The 15,156-nt window shown below is 50.3% G+C and overlaps 2 protein-coding genes across 2 annotated transcripts; one reads left to right on the forward strand and one right to left on the reverse strand.

Annotated features, from left to right (window-relative positions):
• Positions 1-2,188: 2,188 nt before the first annotated feature.
• On the forward strand, positions 2,189-7,016 carry TGME49_203358 (hypothetical protein; the record flags this gene model as incomplete). Its single annotated transcript, XM_002367577.2, has 7 exons — positions 2,189-2,684; positions 3,065-3,211; positions 4,360-4,500; positions 4,995-5,173; positions 5,586-5,671; positions 6,082-6,129; positions 6,506-7,016. The coding sequence occupies 7 exons, from the start codon at positions 2,189-2,191 to the stop codon at positions 6,594-6,596; spliced, it is 1,188 nt and encodes a 395-aa protein (XP_002367618.2). The 3' UTR covers positions 6,597-7,016.
• A 687-nt stretch (positions 7,017-7,703) lies between these two features.
• On the reverse strand, positions 7,704-14,965 carry TGME49_203350 (hypothetical protein). Its single transcript, XM_018779249.1, has 9 exons — positions 13,722-14,965; positions 12,990-13,138; positions 11,920-12,228; positions 11,360-11,475; positions 10,651-10,731; positions 10,095-10,281; positions 9,218-9,348; positions 8,738-8,838; positions 7,704-8,217 (listed from the first exon to the last, which is right to left on the reverse strand). Exons 1-9 carry the CDS (start codon positions 13,804-13,806, stop codon positions 8,000-8,002), a joined length of 1,377 nt encoding a protein of 458 aa, XP_018637359.1. The 5' UTR covers positions 13,807-14,965; the 3' UTR covers positions 7,704-7,999.
• Between the last annotated feature and the right edge of the window lie 191 nt (positions 14,966-15,156).

Consider the following 15,156-nt stretch of genomic DNA (forward strand, 5'->3'; position numbering starts at 1 on the left):
GCGGCGCATGCAGTGACTCGCGACTCAACAGGCAAGAAGACGGGAGACCGTCTTCAGGTCTCTCTTCTCTCCGGACCACAAGTTTTTCTTGTTCTTTCTGGACTCTGTCTCTTCTTCTTCTCCTCTTCTCGGGGCGCCTTTCTTTCGAGAAAGGAATTCCATTCCTGGCACTCGCTCGTGAGTGACTTTGCTTTCTTGAGCAGGCCCAGGAGACGTCGAATCGCTCAAGCACAACCGGGGAATTTGTCTTCAGTTTCGGACTAGCGGGACCAAAAGGGAAACAGGACTTCTTTTATTCGCAACAGCTCGCAATTTTTTTCAGCTTCTCAGAGAGCCTCGGTGTAGAGCCGTAAACAGGTATCCTGCGAGAATCTCTCGTCTCAACTTGGACCTTTCCTCATCGTTCAGCAGGACCAGTCCTTTGCTTTCATGTTCTGCCCTTTCTCGTTTTTCCTTCGTCTGCTCTTGTTGTGCTCTTCTCTTCTTATGGTTCGTGGACTCGGTCCGACAGAACGAGGACTTCCCTTGTGTCTGCTGCAGGCGGATTTCTTTGAAAGACCTCGCCTTTTGTTCGCTCTTCTTCTGCCCTCTTGTCTCCGTTGCCATTTTCTTCCATACGTTCAAACGCATGCCTTCTTGTGCTGAGCGTTTTCTCCTTAATCTGAAGCCTCCCCGTTCGCTTTTTCAAGTCCTTTCCGTAGCGTTCTTCTCCCCTGTGCCGATTTCCCTCGTGCTCAGCTGACACTGTCCACTCCTATCATTCTTTTCAGACGAGGTCTTGACTGTTCTCTGCCTCTTTTGTCTCCTCCGTTCTCCGCCTCCATCTCCTCTCTGTTTCTGTGGAGCGCGTCTGTTTGTGCGTATCTTCTGTCCTGTTCTCTGTCGCCTTGTGTCACCTATCCCCCTCCTCGTTCCCTTCTGTGCCCTTTTTCTTTTCTTTCTCCACTCGCATGGTCTCGTGGTTTCCATCCCGCTGCCTGCAGACCTCCTCCTCGCCTCGGAGTTCCTGTTTTTGTCTCTCCTGTGTCGTCCAGAGGTTTCGGTGAACTCCTGTGGGGCTCAGCTGTCTGTACAGTGGTGAAAGTTCGGTGCGCGAGGCTGACCTCTCGGTGCGGCTTCTCGCTTTCCGTGCGACGCCGGCTCGAGCGGCTTGCCGTTCTTCATCTGGCCTGCCTTTCTCTCTTGGCGCATTTCAGTGAAAATGTGCCAATCTCTCTGAGGCGTTGCTCTGCTCGCTAGGGTCGCGAACGACTCGCGGTATCCCCTCGAGGCGGCAACTGAAAATCTCTTTTGAATCGCGCGAGTCGGACCGGCCTTTCGTCCTGTCCTCTCTCCGCCTGATCCGTGTATAGGTTTGGTCACCTCGACCCTGTCTTGGCCAGAAAGAAAAACGCGACAGACGGCGGGAACGCCACTGTCGGAGCGCGAGAGACAAAACAGATGAATCCGCTCTTCTTTCCACTTCTACAGATGCATCGTTGAGCAGGTTCCGAGGCCGAAATCTAGTGGACAGGTGCACACATGCGTTACACGGTCTGGAAATGTTGAGATCCTTTGCACTGGGCTCTTGACGCGCTCATCTTCGTCAACTCGAAGCGTCTGTTCTTTCTCCTGCTCGGTCTGCGTCTCCTCTGACAACAGAACCTTTCGGGTGTGTCGCCTCGATCGACGCGGACGTCTCGTCTCTGGTGCATGCATGCTGGCTGTTCGTCTACCCCTTTCCACTTCAGACGTTCCGCTTCTTCCGCTTCTCTCGCGTTTTCCTTCTCGCGCTTGCGTCGCTGGAAAGCACTGGGAAACGACGGGGCTGCATGCGATTCGGGAAGAGGAGAATCAAGAGGTATGCGCGGAGGACCTGAGCATGGAAGGACTGTCCATCGCTAAAAGAGAGGCGAAACGGCTTGGTGTTCTCCCAGGGATGCACTGCGTTGCGGTCTGACGTCTCCGATCTTCCCCACTGAGTCCGTGGGTCTCTCGCGTCTCTCTCGGACTCTCTTTGTCTCAGTCCTGCCGGTTTTTTTTCTGTCGTCTGTCTGCCGTGTTGTGCATCTCTCTTTCTCGTGGCGGCCCTCTCGTCCTCACGTCTTTCTAAACGCTCGTAGGTGCCCGTTTTTTTCTCCTGCGACTTCCTCTCTGTGCGAGCGTCCTGTTCGTTTTCGCTGCCTCTTCTTCCTCTCCGGTCTCCACCATGGCTTTCGCGAGCGACATCTCCAAGATGATGATGGCGGCGCGTCCGCCGCCGAACCGTCTGCTCTCGGGAGGTTCGTCGCTGCTTCAGCGCAGCCAGAGTTCCGGATCGCTTGCTTCCCAGCTGAGTTTTTCTTCTCGCGGAAGTCTGCCATCGGGAACTCAGGAGCAGCAGTTTCTGGCGGCGACTGCTGCGCAGTCTCGTCCGCCTGCGAAGAACGCGTTTCTCGCCTCGAGTCTGGAGGCCAATGCGCGTCTGCGCCTCTCTCCGGGAGCGGAAGGCAAGAGCCGCGGAAGCGCGACCGCGCAGGGCGCTCAGGCGAACTCGCAGGGGATGGTCGTCCTCTTTCGCGGGCAACAAACTGGCGTTGGGTTCCTCCTGAATAAACTGCTGGAAGTTCTCAAGAAGGAGGCGGGCCGCAGCTTCCACGTAAAGGAAGTCGAAAAGAGTCTCATTCAAATTGGATTCAGTGGTCTCCATCCTTTCTTCCAACCCAGTAAGGCGGTAACGCAACTGCAGCTCACACAAACGTCCTGATCTGCGCGCATGCTCGTAGAGGTGTGTGTCTGTTTTCTCAGATATCCCTCTCCGTCTTTCTTCTTACAACGGCGTCTGCCTACAGATGCATGTCTGTGTTCATAGTCACATATCCATATATATATATATATATATATATATATATATATATATATATGCGAGTCAGTGTGCAGCGAGTTGCAGGTCGGCACAGAGGCGTAGGTGTACGGTTGTATGAGTTTGTGCATGGCCATGCATACTTGTTAGATCGATTGCTTTACTTGTGAGTACAGTTGTGTGTTTACACGCGTAGCTTTGTGTTGTGGGGAGCAACTGCTCTGACTGTGTTTCGCCTCTCAGATTCGGAGTTCGTGAAGCTTCTGAGCAGCAATGAGCGGGTCGCCTACAACCCTGGAGCTCGAACGTTGGCTTTCCATAATCCGTACCAGACCATCACTTCATGCAGCGCGTTGCTGGCGAAAGTCCAACATGAAGGAGCTCTCACAGGTCGGTTGCTCTCGTGCCGCGTCTCTGCGTCTCTCACAAGACGGCATGGTGAAGCAGAGCGAGGCACCAGCCTAAGCGCACTGTCGCATGGGGAGTCCTCAACTGCTGGAGAAGGCGAGTGACTGTTCGAAAGTGGACCGAAGTACCTGTCGCTCCATCTCTCTCGAGCTTGTGTGTGTGTCAATCCCGCTGCGTGGAAGTCGCGGATCGCCTCCGGGGCGACGGGGTTCGCTGAAATACGTCGAGAAACAATTTCTTCTCTTATTTGCATGCATGCGAAGAATAGCTGCACCTGAGGCCATTGCTATTTACCGGAACCGCTACCTGGGGGAGACCGGCGGCCTCTGAGCTTGATAGGCACATCACTACACACCGCAGATTCTCCATGCTTGAGTTGGATTCATCGGTCCAATGTTCCATGTCAAGTCACTCAAATTCCCTGCTAAAAAAGCGAGCACCAACGGCGTTTGCGGTTTCTGAGGTTTGAGGAGAGTCTTCGCGTCTCGGGAGCTGCATGCAAGACACAAAGTGGAGAAAAACCGGAGCCGATTCTTTGCATGCTCGTGTCTCCCCACGCCGGCAGCTCCACACTTTCGAGTTTCCGGGAACTCCTGAGTTAGTTCTCTCTCGTTTTCTTCGAGCTGAAACTCGCCGCAGCTGCAATCCAAACGGAGGACTCTACAGGCAGAAACAAAATCCGTCGTTGCGTGTGTCAACCCTCTCTCTTTCCATTTAGCTCGGCTACGAAAAAGGACCGATTTATCTTGACATAAATACACACGTACTTTCATTTCGCATCTGTAGGACTGCATGCACAGACAGTTCATTCCATTCGTATATGCACGCATGCTTCCATGCTTTCGCTCAGGTAAACGTATGCATCTATCAAGGTCTATATACAGTATCGCTTTTGTCTGTTTCTCTGGTGTATCTACATTAAAGTATATATATATATATATATATATATATGTATATATGTATATATGTATATATGCACCTGCGCAGGTAGGCGTATGCATGCACGGCTACGGTCTCCTAACTTATTCAACTTGCATGAATACACACACATATATATATATATATATATGTGTTGAGGGTGCAGATGAGTGTGAGGATTCAAGTGTTCGCTGCATGCGCTGTTTGATCAGGTTTGAAGGTCGACTCGGAGCTGCTCTGCGCGCATGCAGACATGACAGAATGGATAAATTCGCTCCTCGCAACTCGGCAAGTTCGCGCCCTTCGATGTAACAACAACCACTTGCGAGGGAAGCGAAAGTGTGCTGCCATCGGTGAGTTTCTTTCACCAGAAGCGTGGACCGGCAAGTCTTACTCGCCATGTTTATACGCCTATCCTCTCACACGCGGTATCCCCTGGTTCCTTTTAGGTAGATTCATGTGCATCCATACACATGTATCCATACATATCTATTTCTATACATATGTATACATATATATATATATGGATGTGTATGAATGTGCTGCCACGTAAATGTATTATCTTGACGGATGATACATTTCCCGTATGCCTATTTACATATATATATATATATATATATATTTATCAGTATAGCTATTTTCATATGCGTATCCTTTCACTTTAGAAGGGTATCGACGGATGTTAACTATGTCTCTTCAAGCGAGAGCGCGTCAGGAAGCACGACAAACTACTTGGCTGCTTCTTGCCATATACATACATACATACATATATGTATGTATATATATATATATATGTATGTGTATAATGGTTTGTGTTGATATCTATCTGGGTACGTTGTTTTTGCAGGCGCGACTGCATTAGGAGGCACGACGAATTCGGCTGCTGTCTGCGACATTTACGCTACTCGCAAATGCGCGAACTGTCGGCAGAACCTCTGTGGGTTGCTTCTCTATCCTCTCGGCGAGGAAATCTATGAACAGGCGAGAATGGATCTGGACGCCGAAGTCAAAGGCCTCTGGGATTCTGTAAGAATGCCCCTCCGCGCGTTTTCCCCTTCTTTTCATCGAGTGACAACAAATGGAAATATCCATATTAATATATATATATATATATAAATGATATATATGTATATATATATAAATGATATATACACGCACATCGATGCGTCCACATTCCAACATGAGGATACAGTTGCACAGACCCGTATGCATGTATGTATGCCGCGAGATTCTCTTTGCGTCTATGTATGTGTGCTTCTATATGTACCTATACATGCATATATGTCTGTGTATCTGTTAACGGCTGCATGGGGTGTGTGTGAATGGAGGACATTTGCACTTTGCATCAGTTTTTTGTGTCTCTCCCTTTGCATGCAAAGAGACACGGTTGCGGTAGTGATTTGAATAGCCGTTCTGTGTGTTCATCTTCCTTTTGTAGATCGTTCTCCCGCCGTTGGAAGACATCATCAAGCAGTGCGATCCGAGCAGGAGCCTCTCGCGACAGAACGCGCTTGCTGCAGCTCAGTAAGCTAGGTGTTTTTTCTCCGTTGTTCTACGTTCTCGTGTAGCGTTGGTCTGTTGATTTCAGCAAGGGCATAACTTCTGCTTTTGCTGGTTTTTTCGCTTTCATTTCTTCGTTTTTCCCTTTCACGGTGTGCGTGGCGAGTGTCGCAGTCGGGACCTTCCCTTTTCTGTTGCCTCTCTCCGACTGGCTGTTTGTTTCTTTTTCGTTTCCCCTTTGCTGGCTCGACGGCGACTTTCCTCTTTCCGTGGAGGACCGTGCTCCCGCGCCCCGGGTGTGTCATACGCGCGCGGATTCATTGTCGACGCTCGCGGACTGGGAGTTCGCTGCGTTGCCGTCTGCGCGCGTTTCTGCCTGTGCCTGAGCGTTTCATCTCGAATTGCCGCAGTCGCCTCCCCTCCGCTCCTCTCAGGGAAAAGACTCAACTGAAGAGACGCGCCGATGCGAAGAGGGTCTCGAGGTAAGATGATGAAGAGTTCATGGCTTGTGCAGTCGACGTTGCTGCTTGGGGAAGCCACAGACTCTCAGTTCTAGGCTCGAAACGTCTTGATGTCTCGTATCGGAGCCGAAGGAGCAAGCTGCACCCCGCGACGTCGAGTCAAAGGTGTAGGTGGATGTCGAATCTTTCTAGCGATGCATCATGCCTCATGCGTACCTCAACACTAACGTGTACATATATATATATATATATATATGTATATATATATATATATGTTTGTATGTATGTATGTTTGTATGTATGTATGTTTGTATGTATGCATGGATGTATGAGAGCGATGAACGTGGAGGTATGAGTACGAGCGGGGTGCGTGCATGTGGTGTGCGTGTCTGTTCAGATTTCGCAGCAAATTTCGTCGCATCCACAACACTCACTTGTTTACTGCGGAGGAGCTGCGAGCCTTCACGAACGAACAAGCCCCCCAGTAGAGTTTTCTCTGCTGCGCATACGTTTCCCGACGCGTTTTTCTCACTGACGAAATGCGTAGACAGCGTCGGCGCCGAGCCATGGCTGGACGAGGAGGCTGGCGATACTGAAGCGTCTTTCCTCCGTTCCTTGTGTTTCACGGAACGCAGAGCTGTGCGCGTGCATACATGTTTGCGCGTTGTGTCGACTTCGGTGCAACCGGAAAGAAATCAAATTTCGACCAGGTTCTCTCGCATGCGTCGGCGGATGCAGAGGTCGAAACGGAGGGGGGGAACGGGGACGCGGAACCTCTCGGCGTCGAACGTCTCGTTCGCGACTTCGCCGAGCGATATTGACACTGTCACACGCGTCAGAAGCATCTGTGAAAAACAGCTTTGTTCGGCATGCACCAAAACAGAACACCCTGAACGCAGGCAGAAACCAGGCTCCTGGGGCGGAAGCAGGCAAATGCACACACCCACATAGAAGACTTTGGCGCCCGAGGCTCCTTTGAACACACAGACAGCGAGGAGACGCGGAGAGCGCAGTTCTCGGAAGCGAAAGAGGCAGAGAAAAACTCCGCCGCGCCACAGACAGATCTACACAAACTTCGTGTCTGGGCACTCAGCGGGCAATTCGGCGCAGAATGCGCATGGCTCTTGACAACGCGCCCAGACTTCTCTTGAAAAATCGAAACGCGCGTCAGTCCTCGGGGAAGCACTGCCACTGACGGCAAAGCAGCGGACGAAGAATAAACAGTCTCACTGCTGGCGGCGAGTGCACCACAGAAAAACGTGGAAAGAGTCGTGGACGTAGCGGAAAATGTCCGAATGCAGATGCACAGACATGAACGTCCATTCAAATGTAAAAACTCACGCGGCAAACGAACTGAGGGCACCCTGGGGCGGGATATGCTACAAACGGTGTCCGTTGTTGCTTGAAACAGAACTTTCCCTGCGTGACATCTGCTCTCAGTGGAACACTGAGCTCCTGTTTCTGCTCTGCACATCGACGACAGACGCCTGAAGAGGCATCACCTGAAGTCGTCCCCCTCCCGGTCTCTCTGCTGCGTTGAACGCCTCGACAGAGCCCACGGGGTGCTCGCATCAACAAAACTGCTGTCCACATACACATACATGTACCTACACATATATATATATATACATATATATGCATACGCTAGTTGCCACTCAGAAGCCTCTCTTCCTTGTTCTCTCTCTTCGTCTCTCTGTTCTTCCTTCGCTTCTCGCTCTCCATTTCGCTCTTCTTACACCTGTCCATCTCTCTTCTATCACTTCTCGCTCTTGTTCTCCTTCTCCATCTCCCTTTTCTGGTTCTTCTTCTCGCCCTCCACCTCTCTGTTCTTCTTTGGCTCCGGGATTTCCTTCTCTCTCCATCGCTCTCTCGTTCCTTCGCGAAATCGGGTTCAAGGCTCCTGTCCCGGTGGCGTCTCCACGCAGGCGAGGCCCGGGATGCGCACATGGAAGGACTTTGGCCTCTCCGCGGAGGAAAGGCCGCGAGTCGAGCGCCGCGCTGGCGACGACTTCCGACTGCTGGCGGACGAGGTGCGCCCAGTCGATCGATGCGCTGCTGGGAAGACGCGCCGCCGTGGCAACGAGGGAGAGTCGACGTCGCACTCGTCCTCTGCTCGAAAAAAAAACAACGGGGAAAAAGGAGCAGGAAAAGTGTGGAGCCTGCGGCAGGAAAGCGACCGTTCGTTCAGCCTCCAAGAAATCAAACGGGGAAACACCAGGACTCCTATATGCAGTCTTGCCCATGCGGTCACCTGCAGTCGACACAGATGCAAACGAATATGCCTCTGCCTGCATATCAGTATATATATATATATATATATATATGTAGTGATATATATATATATATATGTAGTGATATATATATATATATATATATGTAGTGATATATATATATATATATATATGTAGTGATATATATATATATATATGTAGTGATATATATATATATATATATGTAGTGATATATATATATATATATATATGTAGTGATATATATATATATATGGTAGTGTGTAAGGGTGCATATACGTGAATTAGGAGACAGACGAAGGCACATTCATCTGTGTGAAACGCCACAGGGATATCCACCAAGAGGTTGGGGTAATTGGTGAGAGTGGAGCTCAGCTCACCCGCGAAGTCTTCGAGAGGGTGTTTCTCCTGCAACGTGTACATGCTGTAGATTGCTTGAGAATTCAAAATCACAGACATTTCTGCCACAGCCGTCGCGGACCTGAGAACAGAATCGCAGATGTTTTGCTGCATGCACATCTTTGCTTGCACGGCACACACGGGGCGACCGTCGTCAACATTCTTTTGAATCACTCATACAGATACAGCTCCATGCATGCACCAACATCTGCATGCAAACGCATCTGCATACAAATAACTGCCTATCTACTCCCAAACATAGATTCATCTACACATGCATATATATATATATATATATATATATATGAGTGAAGACGTATATGTTCAATGGGTATTGAGATACATATATATATATATATATATATAAATATATATATATATATATATGTATATTTATATGTATTTCAAGTGTCTCAGTCTCTGAGTGACTTTGCGCGTTCGAGTCTTTTTGCTAGACGTACCGGGTCAAGGAGCGCTTGAGAGTCCTGAAGCTCTTGAGTGAGCGGGCCGCGCTGCTCACACCCGACTTCGCGGTACCCCAGCCTTCAACGCCGCTGTCGAGTTGCGCAGTTTGCCTTCCGGATGTTTTTTGCTGAATCGAGGGACGGAGCAAGAAACACAGCACGGGCCAGAGTAGCACGAATTCGCTGCGTCTTTCCTTCTAGCTCATGTCTGTCTGCAGCTGTAGATGCCGATATATCTGAAGTAGAGAGACCCAAACGTTAGCGATCATCGGGGGGGAAGAAGCCGTCCGGTGTAGGGTGTTCCGATTTCTTCTCACAAAGAAAACTCTTCAAAGAGGCTCTGGGTGACTCGCTGTCGCCGCTCGTGTGAGAAAAAGAGTTCCCCCAAAACCAGACCCTCCCTCAGAAACAGGCGTTTTTCTCCGTGCAACATCTCGAGATGCATCCCCCGTCAAACCTCCACAGGCGCGTACGCAGCTTCACATGTCTGTTTTTCTACACAGATGCACAGACGGATACCAACGTAGGAATTCCGCATCTCGACAGCCTTGTTGCCTATCCACATCTACGGGAGGAACCACAACCCTCAGTTCTGTACATCTGCATTCACCGACATCCGCAACTGCACGGGCACGCCATACACGCATATATATATATATATGTATAAGTAAATATATATATATGTATGTATAAATAAATATATGTACAAGTATACGTATGTATACGCAGATATATATGTATATATATATATATATCTGTGAAAGACGGTTCTGTCGGACGAGAACAGAAGGCGAGGAGAACGGTTGTTTTGTGTTTCTTCACGTTGACAGAGGGTCTGAGTTCCTCTGAATCTGCGAGGCTGCTCTTCTCTCACCTCAACCCTCGAGGCCTGGACGGTGTGCATAGCGGTGAGGACGACGATGCCGCCGACGCACATGACGAGGCCGCAGCCAAAAGCTATCCAGTTTCCTGGAGTCTCGTGAAGAAGCAGAATTGCTCCAATCGTCCCCTGAGTGACCAGAGAGCTGTTGATGGTGGGGACGACGTAGACTGCTTCGTATCTGAGCACAGCAGAGGGATCAAAGACACACGCTCGCACCGACCGCGCCGCCAGTATCGAAGAAACGATGCAGGAAGAAGGACAATCCTGTGTGCGACGGCGGCCGAAGCAAACGGAAAGCTTTCCAACTCTAAGGCGGAAAATCAAGAAAAGGCGCACCGTGGAAGCACGGGATTGACGAACAAGACAAAGTCAGCCGATAAATGAGGACGGAAAAAAACTCGACTATTTTTGGCTTGGGGTTGTGGATCTCAGACGCGGCGCTTAGTCTCTTTCCTTCAACAAGCGAAGAGAAGCGAAAAAACGTGTGCATGAGTCGAAAGCGCGGCATCGAAAGGAAAACCGACTCCAACTCTCCGAACTGCCTGACCTGCGAAGCGCGACGTTGAGAAAGAACAGCTGACCCAAGCCGACAGTGCTGGCGCCAAGGGCGACGACGTACGTCCGCCAGCTGAGAAAAACGCATTAGGAGACGAAGCTTGGTTTCCAGTTACATGCGCATGTGTAGATGTAGCCAGGTTCCTTTCCAGACAGACCCAAAGAAACGGCATTCTCCATGAGACCGTGGCTGTCCAAAAAACGCGTTATCAACGCGACGGTGTCTCCTCACGGCTTCTTGGACCTCCAACCGGCATCGTTTTACAGTCCTACATCATACACTGGGGTGCATGTGTGAATGGGCAATTTCATGACTAAGCGTCTGTCTGTGTGCTTAGAGCTTCTATGTGCACGTACGTATGTATGCATGCGTGTATGCATGCGTGTATGCATGCATTTTTTGGATACTTTTGCGGATCTCTAGAGAAGAGTTGCTGAGTGTAAGGCGAAGGCCGATACGACGTGAGCTCCATCGGATTGTTTTCCTCTAGGTTGAAGACCTGTTGAGTGCACGGAGTTGTGCCGCGCGCCAGATTAGAAGAGCTGTGGCTTTCATAGAAGAGAAACGGGCGAGACACAGTGCAAGACGCAAGCAATCGAGAGCAAGGAGCGAAGCCAAGAGGCCAAGAGAGGAAAGGTCAGGAAGAGAGAAAATGAACAAGCAGAGACGTCGAGACAAATCGGCGAGGCGGAGTCCTCACTTGGAAAAGATAGCAGTGTTGCCCGTGCAGAGGTCCATGACAATGATTGTAAAAAACTTGATGGCGATGTTGGCGTTGCCGCCGAGGAACCCAGAAGCGACTGAAGTGGCTAGTCTCTGCAAAGAGAAAAGCGATCACAAAACGATGGTGTTTCATCACACAATGAGAGGCGATTTTACCATACGGAGAAAGCTCTGCGCGAGCAGGCGGTACTCTGCGACATGTCTTTCGTTGCCTCTTGCAATTTCCTCCGTCTTCAAAGGAACTTGGTGGAAGTGTGGTGTTGCCACCATGAGTCTCTGGGGAACAGGGCGGAAGAGGAGAACCGCGCGAAATCTAGGGATCCTCATTCACATCGAAGCACCAGAGTACACAAAGAGATACATTGATTTGTTCGCAAACAGGTAGGTAGACAGAGAGAGACAAGTAGACGACGGATAAATGTAGAAAGAGAGATAAAAACAAATATATGAAGACAAGCAGGTGACACAGAAATAGATAAATACGGCTAGATAAAGCCTTTCTCTCTTGGTGGTGTGAAGATTCTTTTGTCGCCTTACCCCAACGGCAAACTCGGATCTTCCTAGGGAGCACGGATACCACTTGAAGGCGAGAACGAGGATGATGATGAGGAGAATTGAAGAGTACACGAGGTAGGCGACTGCTCCAGCAGAGCGTACGTAGGAGTCGAAGGAGTCGATGCTGTCAATTTTGGCGCGCTTGCCGGAGAAGACCACCATCAGCATGACTCCAGTGACGATGCCGACAGAGCCGCATTTTTCCCAATAGCCCATGTATTCTTTCAGCCAAAAGTGAGCAATTAGTACCGCCCAGAAAATGTGTACCCCTGCAAAGGGTGTGACAATTGACTGGGAAAACGCAGAGACACAGAACACAATCGAGATGAGGAGAAGGAAAGGCAAACGAGAGAAGAACGACACACACACGATCCGCGAAAGGAGGAGGACGACATTAGTGCGTGCAGAGGAACAGAGTGGAGTGAAGGGAACAGGACGGACTGACAAGACAGAAGCGCAGACGAAGACCGAGGAACAGGAAAGGGAGAGGCAGGCGAACTCGAGCTGAGATGTTTCCTTCACTGAGAGGAAACAAGGACGCGACACTCCCTTCTGTGCCGAAACTCTTCGCTTTCTAAGACGAACGAGACATCAAAAATACGACAAAGCTCCCAGCCGCATGGCCGGCACTGCCGGACCTCCCTCAGAATCCTGGGGAAAGCTTTCTGTATGTGTACTTTAATTCCGAAGCACAACCCCTAGAGTACTCGATCACTCATTCTATCCATCTCTCCACCTCTCACCGTCTCCCTCAACCGTCCTTTCCACATCTCCTTCAATCCACGTCGCTGCCTATGTTCATCTCTCTGTTTCCCTCTTTGTCGCTCATGTTTGTCTCTAGAGGCTTTTCTTCTTCTGCGGCTTCACGCCGAGACACCTCCCCGTCACGGCCTCAAGAAGACTGGCGCAGAACAGCAGACAGGGTTGAATTTCAGAATCCTACAACGCTGAGGTGGTTCTCCCTCGCTTAGGTTCTGAGCAAAGTACTCGCTCTTTATTTGATTAGCGCAGAGCATCAGCTGAAGGACGGAACAAAAGCACGACTTTCTTACCGAGGGGGCAAAGAGAAGAGCAACGAAGGTGCAGATTGGATCGAGGACGATTGTCAGCAACATGCCGAAGACGAACAAGGGTCGTTTCAGCATCACTGATGAGGAAACATCGTCGCCTGCCTCCATATACGCCCGTCTCACCATTGTATCTGATTCCAAAAACAAAAAGGCGTCTCCAGGTGTCTACGTGGAGTTCGGACATACACCCTTGTTTGCAGCCCAGTGAAGTGTGCAGAACACAAGGAAACCACGAATTGTGGCCGACTACAGGCGCTCGGAAGACAGGAACTCCTCAAGATTTGACAAGATCTGTTTACACAGACAAAGGTAGCGACGCATACGGAAAAATGCAGTTCCAGCCAGACACATGTACGCAGTTCCATGTACTTTGGGACAGGTGGCGCAGCGTTGCGTGCGGGTGCATACCTTTAAGTAGTATGTATGCATAGAAACATGCTCATATGCATATGAGTGTAGGTGTGGATAGTTTTTTTTCGAGGGTATGCTTCAGCCAGCTTTCAGACATCTCAAGAGTTTTGCCACGAAACTCCGCAGCTGACGTTGTAAGGCGGCTGTTCACAAAGCCTACATTGACATGAATGTGCACAGCGACTTGCTGATGTAAATGTGGACACAAAGACGGGAAAGCGACGGAATTAACGGTTAGTTACACACTCACACACATTGAGTTTTGGTGATGGATAGAAAAAACCAAGTTTACATCGTCCTTACCTCCGAGTGCACCAGCCCAGGATCCTATGAAAACGACGCAGACCCCCGCAGGCCAGAGAGCGGAAAGCTCACCATCGTCCTCCATTTTTCGAGTGTGTTTATCTGTTTGGTCTACCCCAGTTCCTTCCTCAGCTCTTTGAGTCCGCCGAGAGAGGGTTGCTTCTAGAGAGAAGTTGAGGAAAAGTACGGCTTCTGAAGACTTCCGCGGTCGATAAAGTTCATAGCTAAGCCGCGAAACTCCTCACTGCTGAAGCCCACAGTGGAACCTCGAAAGTGCCAAGGCATACAGGCAAATTATGCCGCGCTCGCCATAGGCGCCTTCATTTGTCTCCGCTGCCTCTCTGCTGCACGGAGGAAAACCGAAACCTTCATCCTCGTTGCACGAGGCTAAGAGAAGCGCGACTGTTTCTAGCAGAGTGTCTAGACGGAGAAAGTGCAACAGGCAATTGTCACCGTCAAGAGGCGAGCACTTCCTCTACACCTGCAGTATGCGAAAAGCAAAATGGATTTCCTGGTATTTGTTCGGCCTGTGCAGCCCCGAAGGAACTCTTTCCAGCAAAGAGAACGCGAGCGATTCGGTGTTGAGCTGAGGGGGGGGACGCAAGAACGCCGGGGCATGGGGAGGGGGTTTACTAACGAGGAGATATGAAGCAAAGAACGGAGCTTTTAATGTGGCTGAATCACAAACGGAGAGCCTCGAGAACGAGGGCATTGGTGGACCCTCTGCGTCCGGGACCGGGAGGCTCGCCGTAACGCATGGAGAGTAAAGGCGGAGACTTTGCGGTGAGGCGAGAAAATAAATCGATTGGAAGCTCCGGACTTCATGGGCTTTTTAGGGAACACACAATCTACACTTTTCCGCCAAGTTTACTAGAAAAAATTACCCAGCTCGCACGAGAGGGAGCTGCCCCATGAGGGGTGGCAACGACCCCTAGGAACTTGACCCGACCTTGGTATAGCCGCTGTCAGGGAACCATTGCTCCGGGATAGAAGAGTCTTTGAAAGTGTGAAGTATATCGAGCAAAAGGTCGTCTGATGTGCATTTCTTCTGCTTCTTCTGTGAAAGACAGGCCATACATGCGGTAAAACTGCAAAGACACGGTGGCTTTTCACGCTGCGAACGCGCGGCCCTTGCAGGCCTCTCGGGGCCTCTGAAAGAAATGCAGTTTGGTATAGATCCAGAAAGCGGTAGCCGTCGGTGCAGATGCAAACGTTCTTCGTTCAGAAGAAGCTGACTGAAGAAGGACGCCGGCAACTTGACGCACCTGCCGTTCTCATCTGCACGTTGAGGAATCTCATCGAGACATGCAACTCCCTCAGGCATAGTCGACCGCAACGGCACCCCGGGGGGTAATCTGTTGGCGTTTTACTCGCGAGAGGGTTCGGTGCGGCCCTTAGGAGCAGACACGACACGTGCTGCTCGTTTTTAAGAGTT

The sequence above is a fragment of the Toxoplasma gondii genome, chromosome VIIa (assembly GCF_000006565.2).
Source record: "Toxoplasma gondii ME49 chromosome VIIa, whole genome shotgun sequence".
In the NCBI taxonomy this organism is placed as follows: Eukaryota; Apicomplexa; class Conoidasida; order Eucoccidiorida; family Sarcocystidae; genus Toxoplasma; species Toxoplasma gondii.

Coding starts and splice junctions, on each gene's coding strand:
- TGME49_203350 (XM_018779249.1), bottom strand. CDS start 13,806: ATGGAGGACGATGGTGAGCTTTCCGCTCTCTGGCCTGCGGGGGTCTGC. Junction 13,139..13,721: donor CTGGGCTGGTGCACTCGGAG/GTAAGGACGATG, acceptor TTTTGGAATCAG/ATACAATGGTGAGACGGGCG. Junction 11,476..11,919: donor GATCCGAGTTTGCCGTTGGG/GTAAGGCGACAA, acceptor TTCTCTTTGCAG/AGACTAGCCACTTCAGTCGC.